General features: G+C 38.3%; 1 protein-coding gene across 6 annotated transcripts in view; it reads left to right on the forward strand.

The window, feature by feature from the left end:
* The window catches only part of LOC106883172 (uncharacterized), a 145,143-nt gene that overhangs the window by 76,142 nt on the left and 42,782 nt on the right, over window positions 1-26,219 (forward strand). For 4 of the 6 annotated variants that reach the window (XM_089339760.1, XM_089339759.1, XM_089339761.1 and 1 more), the window contains exon 3: window positions 15,166-15,352. The exons of the other annotated variants lie outside the window; for them this stretch is intronic. In XM_089339760.1, the coding sequence (XP_089195886.1) occupies window positions 15,265-15,352 (88 nt within the window). In that variant the 5' untranslated portion in view covers window positions 15,166-15,264. The remainder of the gene's footprint in view (window positions 1-15,165; window positions 15,353-26,219) is intronic. 6 annotated transcript variants of the gene reach the window in all.

The following is a 26,219-nucleotide window of genomic DNA, read 5'->3' on the forward strand; positions in this document are numbered from 1 at the left end:
GTATATAACCTTCCTTACAGGTTGGATTCTGGATGCAGACCTGTGTGACCACCCTTTCTTAACAGGATGGGTTTACAGAAGGGCTCACACCTTCAGTAGACTGTCAGCAAATTGACAATCTGAATTCACTTCATATAACTCTATCTATCTATCTATTTATCTATCTGATACACGATCCCTCGTGATCGTTTTTTTTTTTTGTTTTTTACGATACCTTTTGATCGAAAATCTACCACCCCTCTTTTATAATTATAAAAAATTTTTTTTTTCATTCCTTCTCCCCAAAAAGAAAAAAAGCTCTACTTTGTAACTTCTCCCCTCTGTGTTCAGCCCTGTGTGGCTAATAAACATATCTATCTGTCTGTCTGTCTGTCTGTCTGTTTGTCTGTGTATCTATCTATTATCATCTATCTGTCTGTCTGTCTGTCTGTCTGTCTATTTGTCTGTCTGTGCTTGTCTATCTATTATGATCTATCTATCTATCTATCTATATTTCATATGGCCCACATCTTGAAAAAGGCTTCCCATGTCTGATCTAAATAGAGAGGTTGATACTATGGAAAGGTAGTATAGATAGATAGATTCACAGATACTATAGACATATAGACAGACAGGTACAGTACACATATAATATAAATAGACAGATACAAACAGACAGGTACTATAGACAGACAAATACAACAGACGCTTACACACAGACAGATAAATACATGGACAGGTAATACAGAAAGACAAATAATAGATAGATAAATAGATAGGTAGGTAGGTAGGTAGGTAGGTAGGTAGGTTGGTAGGTAGGTAAATAGATAGATAGGTAGATAATAGATAGATAGATGGACTGACAGATAAGATAGATACAATAAATAGATAATATAGAAAGGTAACGTGGTGAGGATAGGTTGATAGACAGAAAATATAGATAGATAAATATAAATGAAGGTAATTTTTCATTAGGTGTGCCATTCAGAAAATCCTGCAGTTTGTCAGTCCTAGATCTAGGCTATCTCTCTACCTGTCTATAGTAGCTATTTCACTATCTACAGCAGTGGTTTTCAAACCAGGGTCCATATAGCCCAGTGTTTCCCAACCTTTTTTCCCGGCGCCCCACTTTTTCATAGCAAAAGTTTTTACGCCCCACCTTTTCCCATGTCCATTCACATTTACAAGTACATGTGGGCCTACTTACAATTGAAAAAAATCAAAAATTAAAAAATTGTATTCAAAATACAAAAAAATAGCTTGAGAATTGAAACAACAGGCACTGAAAGTGCATAACACCCAATAAATCGATAAAATTATTACGATTTCTCATGTTTTTAAAAAACGCGCCCCACCTGAATTTTCTCAGGCCCCACCAGTGGGGCGTACACCCCACCTTGGGAATCACTGATATAGCCCTTGAGGGTCCCTATAAACTCTTATTTAAATTTATCTGCAATAATCTGGTTATACTTCTACAATACACAAAATATTTTAACGATGTTTTTAATGCAATTCCAAATAATATTTAATAATAAGATTTTAACATTTTTCAAACATCGAAATGGCTGTGAGGGTCCACTCAAATAAAATTGAAATCAAAGGGATCCAAAGGTAAAAGTGGTCGAGAATCTGTCTGTCTGTATGTAACTATAGTATGTCTGTCTGTCTGTCTATCTGTTTCTATTTATAGTATCTGTTATCTATCTATAGCATGTCTGTCTGTCTGTTTCTCTTTTTCTGGGGTTTTTTTCTTTATTTTCTTCCTTTATATTTTCTTTTTTTTTTTTACTGGAGAAGAAATTCACATGGACAAAAATAGACATTGAATACATGTTGAGTGAAATGCAGGTATGTGTGTGTGTGTGTGTGTGTGTATATATATATATATATATATACACATATATATATATATATTACTCTGTAAAGCTCAATTTAATTTTAATTTTTTATAAATTGATTTTAATTGAGTTTTTACCTGTAATTTTGGATTTTGTCCCTAATATTATTATATATATATATATATATATATATATATATATATATATATATATCTCAGAATACATACACACCTATTTGTACTTTGTATGTATATATGTGTGTGTGTGCTTATACAAGCATATATATAAATATATATATATATATATATATATATGTATATATATGTATGTATGTATATATACACACACAAACACAAATAAAGTCAGTGTATGGATTAATACATTGTTAGACGTTTAATATCAGACAACAATGGAACAACAGCTCCTACATATATTTATATACATAAAGCTGTCACTCATTATTCAGATTAACTTGGTAGCATGTGTGTGTGCGTGTGTCTATGTATGTATGTGTTCTCAGTATACACAAACAATGAAATAACATTTCCTATTCCTGGTTGAAGCCAAATCCGACTGGAACCTGGTGCAGTTCTCCTACCTGCCAGCATGGAAAACGGACAATAAAGGATTATCTATATATATATATATATATATATATATATATATATATAAAGCAAATAAGTAACAAGGATGTCAAGGTATTAGTGTATTAAGGCCGTTTCAGGTGTTTAACCAATCAATGCAAGCATTACATCAATTTGAAATACGCTGCCTTCATTGGATGCACAAGACCATATAAACCACTAAATACCTTGACATCTTTGTTACTTATTTGCTTATTATTCACCTTGCTTTGAGCCGGACAAAACTGGACTGGCTTGGTGCCTCAACTTTAGTACCTACTTAAACTAAATCTTAATTATTTCTTAACTCGTCATATATATATATATACACACACACACACACACACACACACACACACACACACACACACAGATGACAGAAGTCAATAGACACCCTAATAATTGCTAAAATTTATTTGAATCTGAAATTATACATTCAAATTATTTATTAATTATTATAATGTGAATATCTAATATTTAGTAGACATGCCCTTTGCATTTTTCAATGCAAGGACCCTATTAGGCATGTTATTGATCAGATCATGAATATTTTCTTGCCAAGTTTCATGCAGTAATTCTCAAAAGATCTGGCTTTGACGATGCTTTCTTGTTCTTTTTATGAAGTGTCCTGTCCATTATGCCTCAGGGCTGTTCAATAGGGTTCATATCTGGTGACTGGCTTGGCCATGGAAGCTTTTGAGTGCCATTCTCTTCCAACTAATCTTGGGCCATTTTAGCTGTGTGACAAGGATCCCCGTCTTCCATAAATAAAGAGCCTTCTTTAATGATTTCACCATTGGAGTCCCTTCTACAATATGGACACCTATTTATATGAGTTTATGTTTCGTTTACACTCCACCAGCTCTGATCGACCATTCCTCCAAATTGCTCCCCAGACCAGCACAGAATAGCTGCCGTGTTTCATTGTTGGCTGCAATTTTTTCACATCAAATTCTTTATCACAGAGTCTCCAGACCCACACTCAACCACTGTCAGAAAATACAGCAACTCTAGGCTCATCAGAGAATATGACAGTGTCCCAAAATGCTAAAATGGCCTCTCCATCTTCTCACTGGCCCAATCTTTTCTCCGCTTGATGTTGGCTGGTTGAAGAAGTGGTTTCCTTCTTGCTGCTTTTCCATAGTAACCAAGTTTGTGGAGATACCTGACAGCTGTTCTGGGACTGATATCAACTTGTTCTGCTCTATCAGAGGCCTTGGAATGAAGATTATCCTCCACATTTCTCTTAGCAAAATGAAGGGTCCTATCAGAGGGCCCTGGTTGACTTGGACGAGGTGATGTTGACTCCTTCCCCTCTCTGGTGAATTGCACAGTCATTCTATTAACTGCAGAAAACAGGATCTCAAGGTTTTCTGCGATTTTACACCGATTAAGTCCACATTCAGGTTGACCCACAATATGGCCTCATTGAAATTCGGACAGTTCCAAGGCTTCTTTTAAACAGTGATATATAGAACCTGAAACATAAAATTGTCAATTAATAAAAAAACATGAACGTTTTCAAGTTAGAATAAACATAGAACAATGTTTTATGGGGTGTCTATTTACTTCTGTCATGTCCGTATACACACACACACACACACACACACACACACACACACACACACACACACACGCACACGCACGGTTGTATGTATGTATGTATATATTTATCTTTGTTAGTGAATAGCTGTGCCCAGCACAATGCTTTGTGGTGTTATCTTCCTTTGCATATTGATTTGGCTCCAATATCTCTTCTATTCCTAGTTCCTGTTATTGAGAGGTGAGATGGGGTGGGGGTGGAATAAGGGTCTTTTGCTGGTTCTTCATCTCCATAATAACCGCAGCCCTATAATTACATCTAATAACCACTGAACCCTATTATCAAACAAGGCTGTAAGGGTATATTTACAAGTCCACAATTCAGGCCTCCTTCTTATCCCTCTAACTCCTTTGCTTTCTCTCTCCTCCTTCCCCCTCTTATTTGCTTTCTGTCACTTTCTGTTCTTCCTCTTTCCCTCCCTCTTCCTTCTCTCCCTTTTTTCCCTGTCTCTCCCTCTCTCCCATCGCTCTCTCCTTTCCCCCCTCTCACACTTTGTCCCTCCCTTCTCTCTCTTCTTCCTTCCTCTCTCCCTTTTTCTTCCTGTCTCTTCTTCTCTTATAGTCTCTCTCTCCCCCTTCTCTCTTATTCTCTCCCCTTCCTTTTCCTCTTCTTTTTCTCTCTTCCTGCTCTCTATCTATCTCTCTATCTATCTATCTATCTATCTGTCTATTTATCTACCTATCTATATATATATATATATATATATATATATATATATATATGTGTGTGTCTATATATACACACACACACACCACTCACACACACACACACACTTCATGTTTGATTTCGTACTGTGTATGTGTGTGTATACAATATGTGTGTGGACCTGGAATATTTTGGTTTGTCTTGAGAACAGTTTGTGTGAATTAAGGATTGTTGGAATCGGTGAGAAGTAGAAGACCAAGACAGTGTCTGATCTAAATTACTTTCAGAGGAAATGGTTCTATTTTTAATGCCAACAGAGTCAAAGAGAATTGTTGAAACGTCGAACAGAGAACCATGTAGTGCATGTGATATTACCGCCCCAGGGTAGGCAGTAGCAGAGTTGTGATGGATGGGGTGGGGGGAAGAGGATTGGCAGTGGGTAGTATAGTTGGCGTTAATGGTTTCCAATATCTAGAGTGGCTTCTTGACAGATGAAGTGAATAGTAATAAGATCAATCGGATTAAAGAATTCTTCACTAATATGGCGCTGTCTTACAACCATATTTACAGAGCAGCCTCAACCTTACATACACACACATACGCACATACACACATGCACACACACATCCACGTGTTTGTGTGTGTATGTCTACACATTTGTTTAAAGCTAGATTTTCAGAACAAACTCACGCACACGTATTATGGCTGTGCTATGAAGAAGTTTGCTTGGTAATCTCATGGTTTTGGGTTCAATCCCACTGCATGGCATCTTGAGCAAGTATCTGAGACTAACCAATGGATTGGGATTGGATTTTGTGGATGGGAACTAAAAGAAGCTCATATATATATATATATATATATATATATATATATATATATATATATAGGCGCAGGAGTGGCTGTGTGGTAAGTAGCTTGTTTACCAACCACATGGTTCTGGGTTCATTCCCACTGTATATATATATATATATATATATATATATATACAATGGGCTCGTTTCAGTTTCCATCTACCAGCTCCATTTGCAAGGCTTTGGACAATGTGAGGCTATAATAGAAGACATTTGTCGAAGGTGCCACGCAGCTTCCTACCACACAGCCATGCCTACGCCTGTATTCATATATGCAGAATTTATATAAAAATTTGCAAAACGAGGGATTGAATGAGCTTTAATCACTAACAACAATTGTTTCTGTGCATTGGTAACAGCTGTTAGTTGCTGAGTTTTCCATATCGTACTGTTACATAAGATATTATATAATGTAATATAAATGTACCTGCACATCATCAGGTGGGTGGCTTTGAGAACACTGCTGCTAAAGGGCTAAACAAGCCATATCAAGCCAAAATATTCCACCTGTTTTATGTTCAAACTGGTTAGATCCAGCCTCTCACACCTACCCCAGAACATCATTCTAAAGATAAACAATCACGTCATTGAAATCTTGAAGCGCCAAGATAATGCAGGATTAACTCAAAACAATAAGCATCGCATTTGACGGAATAATCTGAATGGTAAAGGATTAAACCAGCCAGATCTGGCATCTCACACCTACCCAATAATATAATTCTGAAATCAAAGTCACACATCATCAAAATCTCAAAGCCTCATGACAATGCATGATTAATTATAAACAACGTGAATACGCATAAATAAGCATTACGTTTGACAGAGTAATCTCAATATGAAAGAGCTAACCATCTTTTATTCATATTGAATGTGATATCCTGATTTCTGAAGTGTGTTAAGGTAACTGTCCTACCTTCACCTTAGCTTAGAATTATTGAATTAGCTGTCCAGATTATCTCAGGTTACCGTGATAATCTTAACTGTATTATCTTGGTGAATGCAGGAAATCAATGTTGTAACTTTTATCTTAGTGGCGAGGCTACTGTGGTAGTCTTTCTCTGTCTTTCAACATAGACACGTTCTTTGAAAAGAAAAAAACTATAACTATAATGAGAGGTGGTGGCGTTGAGAAATTCAGTGTGTGTGTGTAAAAGATAGGTTGTTCCCAAATAACGACTTGGTGGTAGTGTTGTGGAGGTAGAGGTCGACAGTTCAAAGAACAACTGTTTTCAACGAATTCTTGCTCCTGCATATCTTTCTGTGGAATCTGTTTACTGAGAGACCCATGCATGGTTCCTTCAGCTCCCCTCTCACCTCAGTCAACTATTAAAAGAAGACGCATGCATGATTACATGATTAACAAATATTTTTACCGGGCAACGTAGCAGGAGTGGCTGTGTGGTAAGTAGCTTGCTTACCAACCACATGGTTCCGGGTTCAGTTTCACTGCGTGGCACCTTGGGCAAGTGTCTTCTACTATAGCCTCGGACTGACCAAGGCCTTGTGAGTGGATTTGGTAGACAGAAACTGAAAGAAGCCCGTCGTATATATGTATGTGTGTTTGTCCCCCCAACATCGCTTGACAACCAATGCTGGTGTGTTTACGTCCCCGACACTTAGTGTTTCAGCAAAAAGAGACCGATAGAATAAGTACTAGGCTTCCAAAGAATAAGTCCTGGAGTCGATTTGCTCAACTAAAGGCAGTGCTCCAGCATGGCTGCAGTCAAATGACTGAAACAAGTAAAAGAGTAGTAACAAAGACCTCATAATTAATACAAGGGTAATAATTCATCCCTAATTATGGGTGACTGGCAAAAAAAATAGATATAATAATGAAATTATTATGTATAGTGCTCAGGTGCACTACACCTAATGGCAAGACACACTTGAGGTGTGAGAACATAATTGTTAATAAGTTGCTGATAAATGATATAAAAGTTGTTGATCTTTCTATATTTGTTATTTTTTCATATTTTAACACCATTGAATATACTGATTCTGTAGTCCCAAGGTGATTGTCCTCACCTCAAATCACTAACCTGTTATCTTAGTGTTCAGGTTACTGTGGTAGTCTTAACTGTATTATCTTAGTGAATCTCGGTGGTGATGTGGTCACTAGTCTCCTCTTAAATCACTGAAGTAGCTGCTATCTTAGCTGTCAGGCTACTGTGATAGTTTTAAACTGTGTTATTTATCGAATATATTTGAGTGACTTCTGTAGTCCCAAGGTAACTCTCCTCCTTAAATTCACCAAATTAGCTGTTATTTTAATCCTTAACCAACATGCAACAAAAACTGTCTTCATATTACATTCCTCTTGTACTAAGCCCCTGCCTGTGTTTTCTCTACGATCATCACCTTAGCAATAGAGTGGGTGGGGGTTGTTGAGAGGTTTTTTTTTTTTTTTTTTTTGGAAAAGGGCCGTCCCTTCACAGGTCCTTCAGAATTGGTTGAGATTGATTCCTTTCATGTTAGAAAAGTCAATGTCAGTACAAAAAACATGAGCTGGAAGAGGATTCTTAAGGGCTATCATTCTGGGGTAAAAGCACTGGATGGTGGATACAACTTAGGTGATATGAGTTGTAAGTGCCAGCTCTGAGGAACAGAGGCCATTATAGTATTTGTAGAAAAATGAAAAGGTGACACAATACAACTGTAGATCTGTGGTTGAAGTGAATTTGTGAATGTTTTGATGCAATCTAGTCTGTGTGTTTTGAATGTAGCAAAGTCGCAGATTAAGAAGTAATACAACATTGTGGGTTTGGGATATTTGTGTAGCAGCACTGTCCGCGGTGTGGGAGCATCTGTGATGGTAGCCCCCCCCCCCTCTCACCTGGGATGCCACATGTCGTAACACCTTCTCTGGCAGCAACTTAGTGTGTTCAGCTACCAGCCCAGGCTCCACTGCTAGCCAGGCTTGAGAAGAGCAAACTGTCAAAATATCAGTTGCTCTCTGATGGTCAAGCCTGTGGCAGTGGATACCTCTGGTGTTCTCAGGCCCACCCAGACCATATCCTTGATCACCGCTATTGGGGTTGTGATGGTTATACACAAGTGCAAGCCCCATAAATCAGAGTGATTGTTCCATCATATCTCGCTCACCATTCTCTAGGGCAACACATTTTTCATTTTGTCTGCTGGGACCACAAAGGTGGTCTGAATTACAGGAAATTAAGAGATTGCAAGAATTTTGTAGCTTACCACCTGTATTTGGTCTGTAACTCAGTAGTGGGGTATAAACCTATAATCTATATTTTCAGAGAAAAATAGTTTCTAAATTACGGAGATGTACTTGCATAGCAAGTGACCTGATCTGAGATCGTGTGCTGGAATGAAAACAGTTGCAGCATGGAAGGTGTTTATAAGCCATTTAAGAAACACACAAAAACCGTTAGATTCACTTGAACATTTAAATTTAATTGGCAAATTAAATTTAAATGTTGAAGTGAATCTAACGGTTTTTGTGTGTTTCTTAAATGGCTTATAAACACCTTCCACGCTGCAATTGTTAATAATTTCTAATATTGGCAGAAAGCTACAAATGGGTGGGGAGTACCATGGTGGGGAGTACCATCAATTAAGTTGACCCCCTGTTCTTATTCCAAATTATGGGTTTCTCCTGAACTTTGTTGAGTCTTAATAGTTGTTAGAGGCTGAAGTATTTTCTGATCCTGAATTGGAAGGCCAGTCTTTGAGATTGGCTGGTGGCCAGGCATCAACCATGGAACTGGCATTGGCCAATAGACATTAATTGTTAAATTAGATGACTTACTGCATTACTGATTTTTCACCCTTTCTATCTCAAAGCCAAGACTGAAGAATTATTCTTGCTAATACCATGTTGATACTTTTGGTTGTTCATTTATTGAAGAACCCAGAAGGTGGGATCACAGAAATGGTAAATAAAACACCAAATTAAATACCTTTTCAATATTTAGTAACATTCTTTTATATTCTAACTTCATATCCCACAGGGTTGATTTTTTTCTTTCTTTGTTTTTCTTTTTTATCTCTAACTCAATAAAATCAGTCCAAATAATGTCTTGGCAGTTGTAGTGCCGAGGTAGAAGTTGACAACTCAAAGAACTATAACTGTTTTCAGCAAATTCTTGCTCCTAGTATATCTTTGTGTGGAATCCATTTATTGAGAGACCCATAAATAGTTCCTCCACCTCCCCTCTCACCTCATTTTTTCCCTTTGCCCCCACCCTGCTTCTCCTTTTATTTTTCACTCCTTCTACCTCTCCCACCCAGTTTCTCTCTCTCCTACTACTTCCTGTCTACATGAGGCTCACCTTGTGTGTTCCCCATCAGTTGCAGCCAGTTTCTCAAACAAAAAGGATGTCTTTGTTTATCTCCCTGCTGTCGACTTTACCTTGATTCAGGACTCTGTGCAAAGTGTATTTTCCATTCCCCATGGCAATTTCATTGTTTCTTATCTATCATTTTCTTTAAAGAAATTGGTTTATGGGGGGAAAAAAAGAGAAAGTATCTAACTTTTCTAACAGAACTCTTCATTACAGAAAATTGTTTTCTGATAGTACCGAATAAATAGATTGGTTTCATCAAGACTTGACAACTAAATTCAAAGAATGCAAAAATATTTGGCATCTTTTAAAGAATTCCATAATCTTAGCAGTGACAAAACCTTTGTCCGTTTAACCAAGTGTAAAAGAATGTAGAAGATTACAAAAAAATAATCTTTTATATTTTGGTCTATTTTCTTATTCTTTCACTCCCCTCCCAAAGATCTGTATTTTCTCTGATGATAATACAAAATGGATCTTTTCTGAATGTATTGAATTAACAATGAATCCTATGAACAGTGATTGAATACCGAGAGAAACTACAACACACCTATCCCTGGCTTCGATCACTATGGTAACTGAGATGGTGCCAGTTGACTGGTGGGGGTGTAGGTGGAGGTTTTGGGAATGATTGTGGTGGTGTTGGTGGAAATGATAGTGGTTGCAATGATGGTGGTGGTGGTTGAGGTGGTGCTGGTTGTAGTAGTAGTGGTGGTGGTAGTGGTGAGTAAGGTGATTGTGGAGGTGGTAGTGGTGTTGGTGTGTTGGTGGAGATGATAGTGGTTGTGATGATGATGATAATGGTGGTGGTGGTGGTGGTTGGGACGGGGCTTGGGGTGATTGTAGTGGTGTTACTTGATGGCGGGGGCGGGGACGGGTAGAGATGATAGTGGTTGTGATGATGGTGGTAACGATGGTGTTGCTGATGGATGTGGTTGGGATGGGGGAGGGGGATCGGATGGTGGCAGCAGTGGGACCATAGCAGCAGTTCTGGGAGAAATAGCAACACAAGGCAGGATCTTTGGAACTTTGAATAATTTAATAAAACAGCTTTTATTATCAACACAAACACACACACACACACACACACACACACACTGCATAACGCATATTAACATCTGCACACTGATTTATGTGGTGCACATGTTGATTACCTATCTGTGTGTGTGTGTATTGCTGCTTCTTGTATGTACACACACTTGCAGGCAGTCCTTGCATTCACACTCACACATACACACACACACATGCATATATGCATGCACACAATGCATATAGATTCATGTAGATGCTGCCCTTGCACATTGTTGCATGCAAATACTTTTCTGCATGCATCAGTGCAATCGTACTTAGTCTTATGCACACGTGTACGTCAGTTACACATACTAACAAGTATGCAAATCTCACACACACACACACGTGCACAAACATGCTGACATGCATATTCATAAGTACATGCACATATATGTGCATATAAATTCATTTACATTTATGCTCAGTGGTACACATATATGTGTGGAGGCGCAATGACCCAGTGGTTAGGGCAGCGGACTCACGGTCATAGGATCGCGGTTTCGATTCCCAGACTGGGCATTGTGAGTGTTTATTGAGCGAAAACACCTAAAGCTCCACGAGGCTCCGGCAGGGGATGGTAGCGAAACCTGCTGTACTCTTTCACCACAACTTTCTCTCACTCTTACTTCCTGTTTCTGTTGTGCCTGTAATTCAAAGGGTCAGCCTTGTCACACTGTGTCACGCTGAATATCCCCGAGAACTACATTAAGGGTACACGACACGTGTCTGTGGAGTGCTCAGCCACTTGCACGTTAACTTCACGAGCAGGCTGTTCCGTTGATCGGATCAATTGGGACCCTCGACATCATAAGCGATGGAGTGCCAACAACACATATATGTGCATTTCCTCATATCCCACAAGCTCATATAACAAATCACACACACACATTTTTTCTGCCCTTCTTTTTATAACCCACAAGCACAAAAACACACATACACGCACACATGCATGTGGAGGGAGGAGTGCACCTCCTAATATTCCAGTATAAAGCCACAGCAACGTACCCCCACTTTAATATCATACTCTCTTTACTCTTTAACTTGTTTCAGTCATTTGACTGCGGCCATGCTGGAGCACCGCCTTCAGTCGAGCAAATCGACCCCAGGACTTATTCTTTGTAGGCCTAGTACTTATTCTATCGGTCTCTTTTGCCAAACCGCTAAGTTATGGGGATGTAAACACACCAGCATTGGTTGTCAAGCGATGTTGGGGGGACAAACACAAACACACATATATATACGACGGGCTTCTTTCAGTTTCCGTCTACCAAATCCACTCACAAGGCTTTGGTCAGCCTGAGGCTATAGTAGAAGACACTTGCCCAAGATGCCACGCAGTGAGACTGAACCCGGAACCATGTGGTTCATAAGCAAGCTACTTACCACACAGTCACTCCTACGCCTATCTATAACTAGTCAAAGGATTTTCATTAATCTTTTGCCATGTTTAAGGTTTACTAATCTATCATAATCATCGCCATCATCATCATTGTTTAACATCTGCTTTCCATGCTGGTATGGGTTGAACTGCTTGACAAGAGTTGCCAAGCTTGAGTTCTATGCCAAACTCTGTTGTCTGTTTTGGCATCGTTTCTACCAGGGCTGTGGAATCAAAAAAAAAAAAGAAAAAAAAAGAGTCTTCGACTCTGACTCCTTTGGTGTATATGTTATAACTGGTTTATATTAAAGAATAAAGATATTGTGAGTCGGAGTCAGTAAAACTTAATTGTTTCTGATTCCAATTCTGACTCCACAGTCATGGTTTCTACAGTGGGATGCCCTTACTAATGCCAACCACATTACAGAGTGTACTGTAGGTTAACACTAGGTCAACCTTTATCCAGTCAACTTATAATCAAAGATGAATCCAGTCGTGACCATCCCATATTTTTGTGTATATAGGACCTCGAAAATCCAATACATCTTTTTATTTGTAAGACTGTGTGGTGTGATTTTAGGGAGTTCAGCTGTTATTTCTAGCAAATGTATTGACTACATAGAGGTTCCCTAATTGGCTATATGTCTCATTTGTGGTAACTGTTTAGCCCCAGGTCAGCCCTGACACCGTAGACCCATGATGAAAGACTTTCAAGGCATGACCATCTCGTGTGTTTTTAATCAGGCATCGTGTAACTTGGAGTATATTTCTGCAAGTGTACGTCCCTTTCTATAATATTTCCTTCTTGTTTACTTCCATCGTAAATATACAAATTTGATGGAGAGAATAGCAGTGATTATATTTAATTACTCTCCCCGTATTATGAATATTTTCTTGGTAAGTAACGAAGTAATGACTTAATGACATATTTGTTGTTAACGACAGACATTAAGTTTAATGATGTTTACGAGCCATTGCACAGAACAAATTAACACACGCACACACACATCATACAGCTAACATGCATACATATAGACATATAAATATATAGATGTACATTTATACAACAGGCATTCAATACATGCATACATACAGCAGATATGCAGTACACACACACACACACACACACACACACACACACAGCAGGCATATAACATATACATTTATATAGCTGATAATGAATGCATATATACACAAAATATACAGTTCATACATACAGTTGATGTACAACATGTGTGTGTGTATATATATACATAGCATACGCATACATCATACATACAGTAGGTGTACAACGTGTGTGTGTGTGTGTATACATAGCATACACATACATCATACATACAGCAGACATTCAGTGCATACATATATCAGGCATACAACATACATATGTACATACACACAGTAGTTATACAACATGCATATACACAGCTGATATACAACACACTTACATATAACTGACACACACACATACACTTGAATACAGTAGCTGCACATATATACACACACAGAGGCATGCATAGATGCGTATAACAAACATGCACTACACGTGCATACAACAGGTGTATATAATAAACATACATACAAGACATATATATATATATATATAGAGACATTCCTCTACACATCTATATACACATTCCCTACTATAATATGCATGTATGCTACAGGTGCATCACATTGTACAATAAATGCAGTGTATGCACATATGCACACACACACCCATCCAACACACACACACACACACACTCACAACACCCACTTAAATCATACATGCATGTATACACTGCACTCATGCACTAACACACACACACACACGTACACACCCACTCACACACACACGATATGTATGTGCATAATCATTCATACATGCACACATAAACACACATTACTCACACATAAACACACCCATAACATACATATCACTCATACATATGTGTGCATACACACACACACACACACACACGATCACTCATACATATACACAGACACACACAAAGAAACACATACACAAAACATACATTAAACAAAACATGCACATTCATAAAATCACACCCATTAAACACATCCACACACGAAACAAAACACACATGAATACAGTACACACACACACACACACACACACACACACACACACACACAAAACCCATCAATCTCCTAGTGTGTGTCTGTGTGTGTGTGTGTGTGTTCTTTCTCCAATAAAACACATTAGATTTTTGTTAGAGTGGACAGCTTTCACATACAATTGTCTTCTTAAATTGGTAAATAGACAATTGGAATTTAGTTTTCAAGGAGTAAAAATGGTTTAGATCAGAATTTACATTAATTCAATGATATTTCTCTTCCTTCCTTTCTTTTTATTTTTATTTTTTTTTATTTTCATTTCTTCTTAATGTTTTTTTTTTTTTGCTTTTATATGCCGATTTTTTTTGTGTTTTTTTTTATGTTTCTAACCATCAAATTCCTCACAGATTGCTCAAACTATTATATTGGAGCCAACTCCCCACCACCACCACCTAAAACTCTCCTCTTCCTCCACCACCACCACCATTGTCTTCCATTTTATTTTGATTTGCCGACAACTGTTGTATTACATAATTATTTTCATGTATTTCTGACCCAGATTTCTTGCTAAATTATCTTTTCTAGAATATATTGTTGTTATTGTTGTTGTATTTGTTACGTTTGTTGTTGTTGCTGCTGCTATTCTTCATTGTTTGGTGTCTGTCTTTTTTATATTTTGTTTTTGCTTGTTTTTATTTGTTTCTGCTATTTTTTTTTCTTCTTCTTCTTCTTAATCTGAGGAACCGAAAAGTGATTTTGAGTTTCTGTAACATTTTATCATCTTCTTCTTCTTCTTCTTCTTCTTGCAGTATCCCTCCACTTCCACCTCCTCCTCCTCCTCGTAACTCCTTAGTTGTGGACGTTGTTATTACTTCTGCTGCCAGAATGCTTATTCTTCTCGTACTATTATGGCTAAACAGGAGAGATCACAAATGTTGGAAGAGTTTGTCCAAGAAACTGGCTTGGATCGAAGATTTGCTCAGAATGTCTTGCAAGGTAGATGTTTGGAAACGCTTTCTACAATTCTTCTCTACGATTAACCTTTCCCATTAAATACTTTTTTTTTTGCATTCTAGTAATTGTTTTTGTTTCATTTTATTCTATACTAAAATGCTGAGATTCTTGAAAATTCCTGATGTCTTACTTTAGCCATTTTCATGCTGACCCACTCGAGGCTACCCCTAATTTTTTGATTCAAATTCTCTGTCTTATAGTGATCTAATTTAAAATCTTCCATCAAAATTTCATGTTAATTTATATTCCAAAAACCAGATTATTAATGACTAGCTTCAAAGCTGCACACCCTGCGGACTTTTAAGCTAACTCCTGCGGATGTCTAATTGGGCCCGTGGCCCAAGACTAAAGACAGCTAAACAGCATGACTATAATACATCTATAATGACTATATGCACTGGTGGTGTTTGATCAGAGGTTAAGGACGGATGGGAATTAATTCTGTAATGCAATCATTCTATTGTTCCAGTTCAAAGTTGAATTCCAACGGTTGGCCAATTTGTCCCAAAGTTCTTATTTCCACATAAAATTAACAAAGCGAATATCATTTATCTTCTCCTTCATCTCTCATGTCATCTGACAAAAGTCAGCCCAAGATGGCGGGAATCAGCCAAGCTTTACTTGCTAGAAATAGCAACCAAAATGCTTTTAAATCGGATTCCGATGCTGGATGTTCACGAACCAAATGGACAGATTTTCAATCCTGGGATCATTCTGATTCCAAAAAGGTATAATATGTCTATGTAGAGCAAATGTAGACTGAGTTACAGGGGTCCCAGACGGACAGACAGAATTCTGCTTTTCTTATTATAGATAAAGTTATTTAATAAATTCTTCATGTTTTTCAAAACGAATTGAAACAAGTGTGGTTTATTTCCACAGAAATATGGTAAGAAAAGGGTTGACATGATCCAAATTAAAACCATCATGTTAATTGATCTTCCAAGCAGATCAATAATAAGTAATTGTACTAAATTCTTTGTTGTTTTCAAAATGAATTGAAACAAGTACAGTGCATTTCAACAGAAGAATGGTAACAAGAATTAAAGTGATCTAAAAGCTTCCATCAAAATTCCATGTTAATTTATGTTATTCTAGTCAATTCTTCAATATACACAAAAGGTGTATATTTCAACAGAAAATATAGTATTGAACAGGTTAATTCCTCAAACCCCATTCACCCAGCCCACTTGTCTCTCCACCCCTCATCACCCTTGTTGTGTCCAACCACCCCACTGCCGACCTTTGCCCTTTTCTCCCCAGGACATCCTTCCTTTGGAATTTTCTTCCTGGTCATCTCTTTTCTGCTGGTGTTGACCAGCAGCTGTTTAACCCTTTAGCATTGAAACTAGCCACATCTGACCAAAATGTGGCACGTAAATAGCACCATTTGAGCGTGATCGTTACCAGCGTCGCCTTCCTGGCACTTGGGCACGTGAAAAGACATTCGAGCAAGTTCATTGCCAGTGCCCCTGGACTGGCTCCCGTGCAGGTGGCACGTAAAATACACCATTTCAAGCATGGCCGTTGCCAGTAGCGCGTGACTGGCCCTCGTGCCGGCGGCACGTAAAAGCACCCACTACACTCTCGGAGTGGTTGGCGTTTAGGAAGGGCATTCAGCTGTAGAAACTCTGCCAAATCAGATTGGAGCCTGGTGTCGCCTCCTGGTCCACCAGTCCTCAGTCAAATCGTCCAACCCATGCTAGCATGGAAAACGGACGTTAAACGATGATATATATATATATATATATATATATATATATACACACACACACACACACACATCACTATCTATTCACATTAGACAGACGTATCTGTACATAGACTCGCATCTGGTGCATATGTACATTCATATATATCTATACACATACATATGCATGGCACCATCTTTGCACATGTGTACACACACACAAACACACACACACACACATATTCATACACTTATGTCCACTGACACATACACATTGATATTTATGTAAATGTGTGTGTTTGTGCACATCGCCATCTTTCTACACACACAAATAAACACACACACACACACACACACACACTCAGCATCAATTCCCTTGTGTGCCTCTCTATGTACTGTACCAACATTATGAAGAGTTCATATAATTAAGATCATCAGTGTTTTGGGGCTAATTAACATCATATTTAGAAATTAACCTTTTTTTTTTTTTTGTTTTTTTAACACTACTTACAACCAGATTTAGATCCTCTGATGGGAAAATTACATACAGGAATAAAAGAGATGACGATAGAGAAATGTAGCACTGATATTTGCAAAGCAAGTGTTTTTATCTCTAAAGATGGCGTTACTAGTCTGATGTACGATGATGAGCTTATTTAGAACAACTTATGACATTTAGTTGTGATCTATCTCAGAAGATGTGACATATCTTCATGGCTGTGTCATTGGAGAATATATATGTTGTTATGTTTGTTTTCTCTGTCTTCTGGAAAAAAAAAATGGAAAGTTAGGTATCTGCTTTCAAAAGATCTGTTTGTCCTTCATCATCATTATTGCTACCTCCACTGCCATCATCATCATCACCACCATTGTCCTCATTACTATCACAACCATTATTACCTCCTCTATGATTCTGAACAGCCTGATGCCTCTCTTCCTTCCCTCTCCTTTCCCCCTCTCCCTTAGGTCCCATCCATTACCCACAAACAACATGATATATATATATATATATATATATATATATATTTGTGTGTGTGTGTGTATAACTATATATAAATATGTATATATATATATATATCATCATCATTTAACATCGATTTTCCATGCTGTCACAGATTAGATGGTTTGATACAGGCTCCAATTGCCTGTTTTGGAATGGTTTCTAACCAACCACTTTACAGAGCTTACATGGTGCTTTTTACGTGGCACTGTATATATATATATATATATATATATATATATATATATATAGTAGAGGGAAAGAGAGAGAGAGAGACAATTATGTGGATAAACAAATTAAACCTAACAGCTTGGCTTTTTGGAATCTGCATGGCAGTTCCACAGCTGGAAACCAATAGCCAAGGCTGAAGGGAGACAATCGTTTACCTTCGTCGTACTTTGGTGACCACAAGATGGCAATGTGGCCGAAGATTGATGGACAATGGCAAAGGGAGATAATCACCAAGAGTTTTATCCTTAAAAACGAGGCTTTCCCCCCTCTATATTTTAAAGAAGTCTCAGGCCAGCAGTGTTTGGGGTCTGAAGATACACAATAAGGCTAAATCCCTTATGAGCGAGAAACCCAGGATAACCCCCATAAACCAGCCTACTCCAAAATAATATTAACTGCTCTACATTTTGGCATGTGCTTCTCCTCCGGATTTATCTATTTCTACAAACAATCCTATATACATATATGTATATATATATATATATGTGTGGCTGTGTGGTAAGTAGCTTGCTTACCAACCACATGGTTCCAGGTTCAGACCCACTGCGTGGCACCTTGGGCAAGTGTCTTTCACTATAGCCTCGGGCCGACCAAAGCCTTGTGAGTGGATTTGGTAGACGGAAACTGAAAGAAGCCCGTCGTATATATATATATATATATATATATATATATATATATATATATATATATATATATGTGTGTGTGTATGTGTATCTGTGTTTGTCCCCCAACATCGCTTGACAACTGATGCTGGTGTGTTTATGTCCCCGTAACTTAGCGGTTCAGCAAAAAGAGACCGATAGAAAAAGTACTAGGCATCCAAAGAATAAGTCCTGGGGTCGATTTACTTGACTAAAGGTGGTACTCCAGCATGGCCGTGGTCAAATGACTGAAAAGAGTAAAAGAGTATATATATATACATATATATATATATACATATACACACATGCATACAAGGACATGCACACACAGACACTCACACACATGTGTATAAATATATTTTTCATTGTTCTATATCAGCAAAAAAACAATGAGACAATTATTCTGCACTCAGTTGTGCACACTCCCATATCACTCTCACTGCCAGCAATAAAATGACCCATTGATTGATCCATTGAAAATCTGTATTCAATGATGCCATTGTTCACCAAATGGCATCATTTACTGATAAATTTAAAAACACACAAAAAAAAAAGAAACTGAGTTGGTGATGTGTCCACAAAATTATCGACCAGGATTCTATTTTGGCCAAAGAGGTCCTAGAGAAGTCACTAAGAGGTAATCTATAGTGCCAGTGAACACTGGTTAATCCAGTTTAATCTTGTTCGATAGCCAGCTTAATCCCCTGACAACCTGGAAGCTTACTAGAGACTGACACAAGACTTGTTTTAATGACCGGCAAACCCAGCTGAGGGCCAACAAACGTCTAGTGATAGTGCAGCAGGAACACAGAAACATTTGGAGTGGTGAATGAGAATGCTGGAGGACCCCTTTGTATGTGATTCAACCTCTAATCTTTGTCAGAATGTCTGTCTTGTCTCATGTCGCACTTAGATTTTCAAAAAAAAATATGTACACCCCACCACCACCATGAATAGACAAAATTGTTATTATATACATATAATTGACTCCTTCATTGGCACTTCTAGCAACGTCATCTACTGCATCTCCTGCTCTCTCTGTCCTTCTCTATACATCGGTCAGATGGGACGCCACTTGACTGACCGGTTCGTGGAACTCACACTGAGTCTATATACAATGATGAATAATTAGACCCAGGGGCCATCCGGACTCCCGTCTTCGCCTTGAGCAGGGATTAATCTACTCTCTTCACTCCTTTGCGCTACATGGGCTCAATCCTCCTCCCCTCTTTGTCTAACCCTCCCCCTCTCTCCTCTCTTCCTCTCACACCTACATCCTCCTCACCTCTCCTCTCTTGCTCTAGCACACTCATATAAGTGTGAGTATGTATATGTTTGTGTCTCCTTGTCTTGACATTGCGTGATAGCTGTAAATGAGTGTCACTGTCATACAAGCAGCGTCATTTATTACCAATATTCTGCGAAAACATGTCAGGCCATGAGGAAATATTACTTTGTTTGGATACAAGTGGTGGCTGGGGACATAGAAAATTTGCCTCCACAAAATCCATTTGACCCATGGATATTAGAATAGACCATGACTTATTCTAGAATAAGTCATACCTTACCAAACTGTTGCCAAGTCCCATCACAGGAGTGTGTGCCCCACTTTGAGGAACTCTGGTCTTGGAGAAGGATATTGGGTGTCAAGAAACCTAATGTTTGTTCAGTTTCTGGTTGACCCTGCATCCTTGGAAAAGGGGAATACTAAAACAATAATAATAATGATGGTGATGATAATGTGTGTGTGTGTGTGTGTGTATGTTATATATTTGAAGAATTTCAATCTACTGGGTCCCTAAATATATGTTTGCAGATCCTGTTGTTTGTTGTTCCAAATTGATATGAAATAATTAGTGGCATGTAAATAGCACCATTCTATGCATATATATTCCAACAACCTGTTGTTTAAACAACTACTGTAAATATATATATATGTATATGTATGTGTATATATTAAATATATATATGTATGTGTATATATTCCAGATATGTATACTTGTCAGATAAGTAATTTGATCCGAGATCATATTTTGAAACTAAAACCACTACAGCATGGAAAATTGATATTAGCCATTTGGAAAACACACAAAGACTGTTAGCTTCGCTCAATCATTTATTTGGTGTCAATAAATGTTGAAGTGAAGTTAAGTCTTTTTTGTATGTTTTTCCTGAATGGCTAATGTCTTCCTTCCATGCTATGTAAACTCTGACCGTATATTCTTCTCAGCAGTCTCTTGAGTCTAAGAAAGAAAGACGGTTCTGCAAATTTCTTGTTGAACAACCTGTGCAGATGGTTCGTTAATAGTGATCAAATGTTTGTCTGTTCTTCAGCTCGCTCTCTCTCTCTCTCCATCATATCAACATGTCAACATTGTCCGTACTGCTGCTATTTAGCCCTAGGAAGCTGGACCGCTTCCTGTCGGCCTTGACACATTTCCTGTGTCCTTATATATTTATTTGCGAGAGGTTGACAGACATCTTCAGCCAGCTGGTGTTGCTACTTCAGGCTGATGACGAGCAATGACTCAGAAATATGTCCCTGAATGCAGACTAAAGCTGGGTGGGGAAACTTGTCTCCCCTTCACAAATATGAGGACACAGGAAATGTGTCAAGGCCAACAGGAAGCGGTCCAGCTTCCTAGGGTTAAATAGCAGCAATATGATTCCCTTATTGGGACTGTCATATTAAGTTGACAGTATACAACTGCTTTATCGTAACACTGCTACTTAAATCTCTCTGTGAGATTTATAATTAGATCATTTCTAATTTATATATATATATATATATATATATATATATATATTTTTCTCCTTGTCTCCGTATTCTTTCTGTTGAAGAGCGTAGCTCGAAACGTCAAAGACTTTCCGTATTCCCGAGCGTCATACTAATATATACTTTTGTTATTTACACCACCTGTCCTCGTCTGTTGTTATTATTTGTATATTCTCCCATATATATATATATATATATATAGGTTATGAGCGAAAATGGTGTCAATTAGACCCAGAGGTTTCAGGTAATGCTGAGTAAGTGCTATGGATAGACCATAGTTAAGCTCCAGGTTCGGTGATTATGTGAATAAGGGGTCCAACGTAGGTCATATATCAGGGTGTGAATATAAAGGGTTTCGTAATGAGATAAAAAAAACCAAGGTTGTGTATAATATAGAATATTTATAAATAAGAAGGTCTATTTATAAATATTCTATATACTCAGCCTTGAATTTTTATCTCATTATGAAATCCTTATATATATATATATATATATATATACATATATATGTCACTTTTTACTGTATGAGATAATCAAAATGTTTAATTCTCATGTGTATTCACCTGATGAAAACTTTTTTTTGCATGATGTAACATTTCTATTCATTAATAAAAAACACATCTGAATCAGCTGTAGTGACCCATAATCCATCTGTTGTTACTTGTTTGTTTTATATATATATGTATTTATTTATATATATATATATATATATATAAACTCTGCCAAATTAGATTGGAGCCTGGTGTTGCCATCCGGTTTCACCAGTCCTCAGTCAAATCGTCCAACCCATGCTAGCATGGAAAGCGGATGTTAAACGATGATGATGATGATATATATATATATATATATATATATATGCACAAGTGTAGGTGTGTGGTAAGAATTTTGCTTCCCAACCACATGGTCAGCACCTTGGGCAAGTATCTTCTGCTATTGCCTCAGACCAATTGAAGCCTTGTGAGTAGATATGGAATATGGAAACTGAAAAAAGCCTGTTGTATTGTGTGTGTGTGTCTTTGTTTGTCCTCCACCACTGCTAAACAACTGATGCTGGTGTGTTTACACCCTTGTAACTTAACGGTTCAGCCAAAGAGAATGATAAAATAAATATCATGCTTAATTCATTTGAGTAAAATTATTCAAGGCAAGCTCTAGCATGGCTGCTGTCTAATGACTGTAAGACGTAATAGAGATATCCCTATATTAGCTATTAGCAACGAAAGCAGTCTTTGTAATAAATATCAATTTAGATGTGTTGTTTTAAACATCATAAGCTGCAGTGTTTGTCCTGAGAATATGTCTTGTATAAACATTAAGTTCTAAATAACACAGATTATATTGGCAGAGAAAATTTCATCGACATTAGCAGATGAGACTTGTCTCATGATTTTGATGCAATTTTTGTGTCTGGCATTCACTGATTGTGTGTCTGTTGCTAACGAGGCAACAATTATACTGAAATTGCATGATGAAACCATCCCATCTGCTGGTGCTGATGAAATTTTGTCAGCTGATATAATCTGTACTATTTAGCATTTTACGTTTATACAAGATAGTTTAAAGCAACTCATCTAAGTTAAGTTAGATGTACAAATTAACAATTATCATATATGATAACCGTGGTGATAAATAAATCAACTGTGAGTGTAAATATGAATATCGCATGAATTGAATTGGCTTGAGATTTCTTATATAACATTACATAACTCTTGTATGCAATATAAAATAAATGGTTGTTCATTGAAATGTATGTAGCATTGATGTCGCTTCTCTATTTCTTAATCAAAATAATTGTTTTATATATTCTCTGAGTGGTTGGCGTTAGGAAGGGCATCCAGCTGTAGAAACTCTGCCAAATCAGACTGGAGCCTGGTGTTGCCATCCGGTTTCACCAGTCCTCAGTCAAATCGTCCAACCCATGCTAGCATGGAAAGCGGACGTTAAACGATGATGATGATGATGATGATGATGATGGTGATATATGTGTGTGTGTGTGTGTGTGTGTGTGTGTGTGTGTGTGTGTGTGTGTGTGTATACATACACATGTGTTAATAGCAACCAATGAGAATGAGTGTTCAACACAGCATTGGTGGAGAAAAATTCCTTATTTATGGGTTAAAGCTACCATTGGTTTCATGGAGTGGAACACTGATGTTCCATGTGATATAAGATTGATAATTGTTGAGGGACTCCCCATTGCATGAAACCAATGGTAGCCTTAATCCATATATATCTAAATCTAGTCAAATCAGATAAACTAACAAGATTAACAATAATAAAACAAGAGGACATGCGCAAAGTATGTATTAGCTTGACACTCAGTAAAAAGAGATAGCTTTTGACATTTCAAGCATAGCTCTTTGTTGGAAAGGAGAAAGGGAAAAGTCCAAAGAAGGAAAAGAGACCGCCAACTGCACATGTGTAAATATTGAATGGCTATAGGGGGTCCACTGGAATAAAATAGTAAGGTTTCCAAAACATCCTCCACTATTCCTTCCATCTAAAGTGGAGAGCTTACAGAATCGTAAGCCACTGATCTACACAATGTCCTGAACCATCTGGGACAACTCAGTGTCCATTTTTCTCTCCCATGCAGCATCTTCTAGAAGTGATTGCAGGCAAAAAGCATGGGTGGGAAAGACTTTTTTGTCGTTTGATGTTACGTCTCTTCTGCCATCATCAACGCCTTATACATAAATCCCTCCATGAGCAGTAACTACTGGCGTCCCCTCTCCATCACCGATAGACCCACAATTCCCTCCCATCATCATTACCTCCAAAATACTCCTCCTTCACTAGTAATCCCAGATGTTCCCATCAAAATATCTGTTGCAGTAGTTATGACCCCCCCTCTCCCACATAAACAGGCCCTCCATCCTCAGGACTACTAAACACCCCTTCTGTCACCAGTACCAGAAGAACCCCCTTCATCCTTTATATTCACCAAGCTTCGACTCCATCACCAATACCCACCAGACCCACCGCACTCTTTATGGCCAACACCAGAAATCCTCCACCCCCCCATCTCAGTACCCCTACATATAATCCTTCCCTCCCTCATCAATATCTCTAAATATCCTCTTAAAGTTGTATATCGATTCGATCACAAGGACTTAGATAGGAGATCAATAAACCTCATTGTATTCTCGTCTCTATTGACAGGGATTCATCATACCAAGAGCAACAACACCAACAACAACACCAACTCCAATAACAACAAAAAAAACTGTTCTAGTTTTGCCTCCTTTCTCATTTATTTCAGTCTAAATTCCCTAAAGTAAACACAACAATTGTCTGTTTCTCCGCCAGCAGTGCAGCAAAATTGATCCAAACATCATCTGACCGCTCTTTCGCTTGAATCTTTCATGGCCTTGAGTGCCACTCTCAACCCCACATCCACACCCGCCACACGCGCGCACGCATTCTCTTCCTTCTCCTCCCTCCCCAACCCCCACTCTCTCTGTCTCTCTCTCTCTCTCTCTCTCTCTCTCTCGTTCTCCCTTCCTCTCCTGACAAATAACAAAGCAGTGAATATATATGTATGAGATCAATGCCGTAACAACTGTATTACATATACGATAGCGTGGTGGTTATTAAACATGCTGCCGACGATGTCGACGCATTCTGGTCTGTTGGCGATGGTGGCGGTGTCGACGGTGGCGGTGTCGACGGCGGCGGCGGTCGGTGATGCTTTCCTCTTGATAAATCAATGTTGCTAATGTACCGGTCAACGTTTCGTTCCTGCTCTGTCTGTCTGTGTGTGTGTGTGTGTGTGTGTGTGTGTGTGTGTGTGTGTGTGTGTGAGACCGTGTTGGCTTGGGTGACAGGTTTTTTTTTTAAAAGTCTTAGAATTTTGGCAGTTTACCCAACTTAGAAAGAGATATTGTAAACATGGTGAGGAACGTTTGTCATGTTTGAAATTAGGGCAGTGACTTTAGTTGAGGGAATGTGTGTGTGTGTGTGAGAGAGAGAGAGAGAGAGAGAGACGGAGTGTGAGTGCATGTTGTGTGTGTGTGTGTGTGTGAAAGAGGGAGAGAGAGGCAAAGTGGAGAGAGTGTGTGCGTGCATGTGTGTGTGTGAGAGAGAGAGAGGCAAAAGTGGAGAATGTGTACGTGTATGTGTATGTACGAAAGTGTGTTGGAAAGAGAGAGAGAGAGAGAGAAAGAAAGAAAGAGCGTATGCGTGAGAGAGCAGGGGTGAGAAAAGTGCAAAGTGCATGTCTAAACTGAGTGTGTGAAAGAGAGAGAGAGAGAGAGTGTGTGTGTGTGTCCTCAATTTGGTGCAGTAGGATCTGTCTGTCTCTAGAATGTTACAGCCCTTGGCTCTGACTGCACCTGTTGAAGGGTCATGAGTTGGGGTTGGGTTGCCTCTGTCAGTGCTGTGTGTGAGAGACTTCCCTCGTGTAGCTTGAGTGTGAATTGCCTTATGTAGGTGGAGTATGTGGCTTTGCTCATGTGGGTGGAGTGTGTGACTTTATTCATGTAGGTGGAGTGTGTGACTTTATTCATGTA

The sequence above is a fragment of the Octopus bimaculoides genome, chromosome 22 (assembly GCF_046866305.1).
Source record: "Octopus bimaculoides isolate indiv1 chromosome 22, ASM4686630v1, whole genome shotgun sequence".
NCBI classification, from domain to species: Eukaryota; Metazoa; Mollusca; class Cephalopoda; order Octopoda; family Octopodidae; genus Octopus; species Octopus bimaculoides.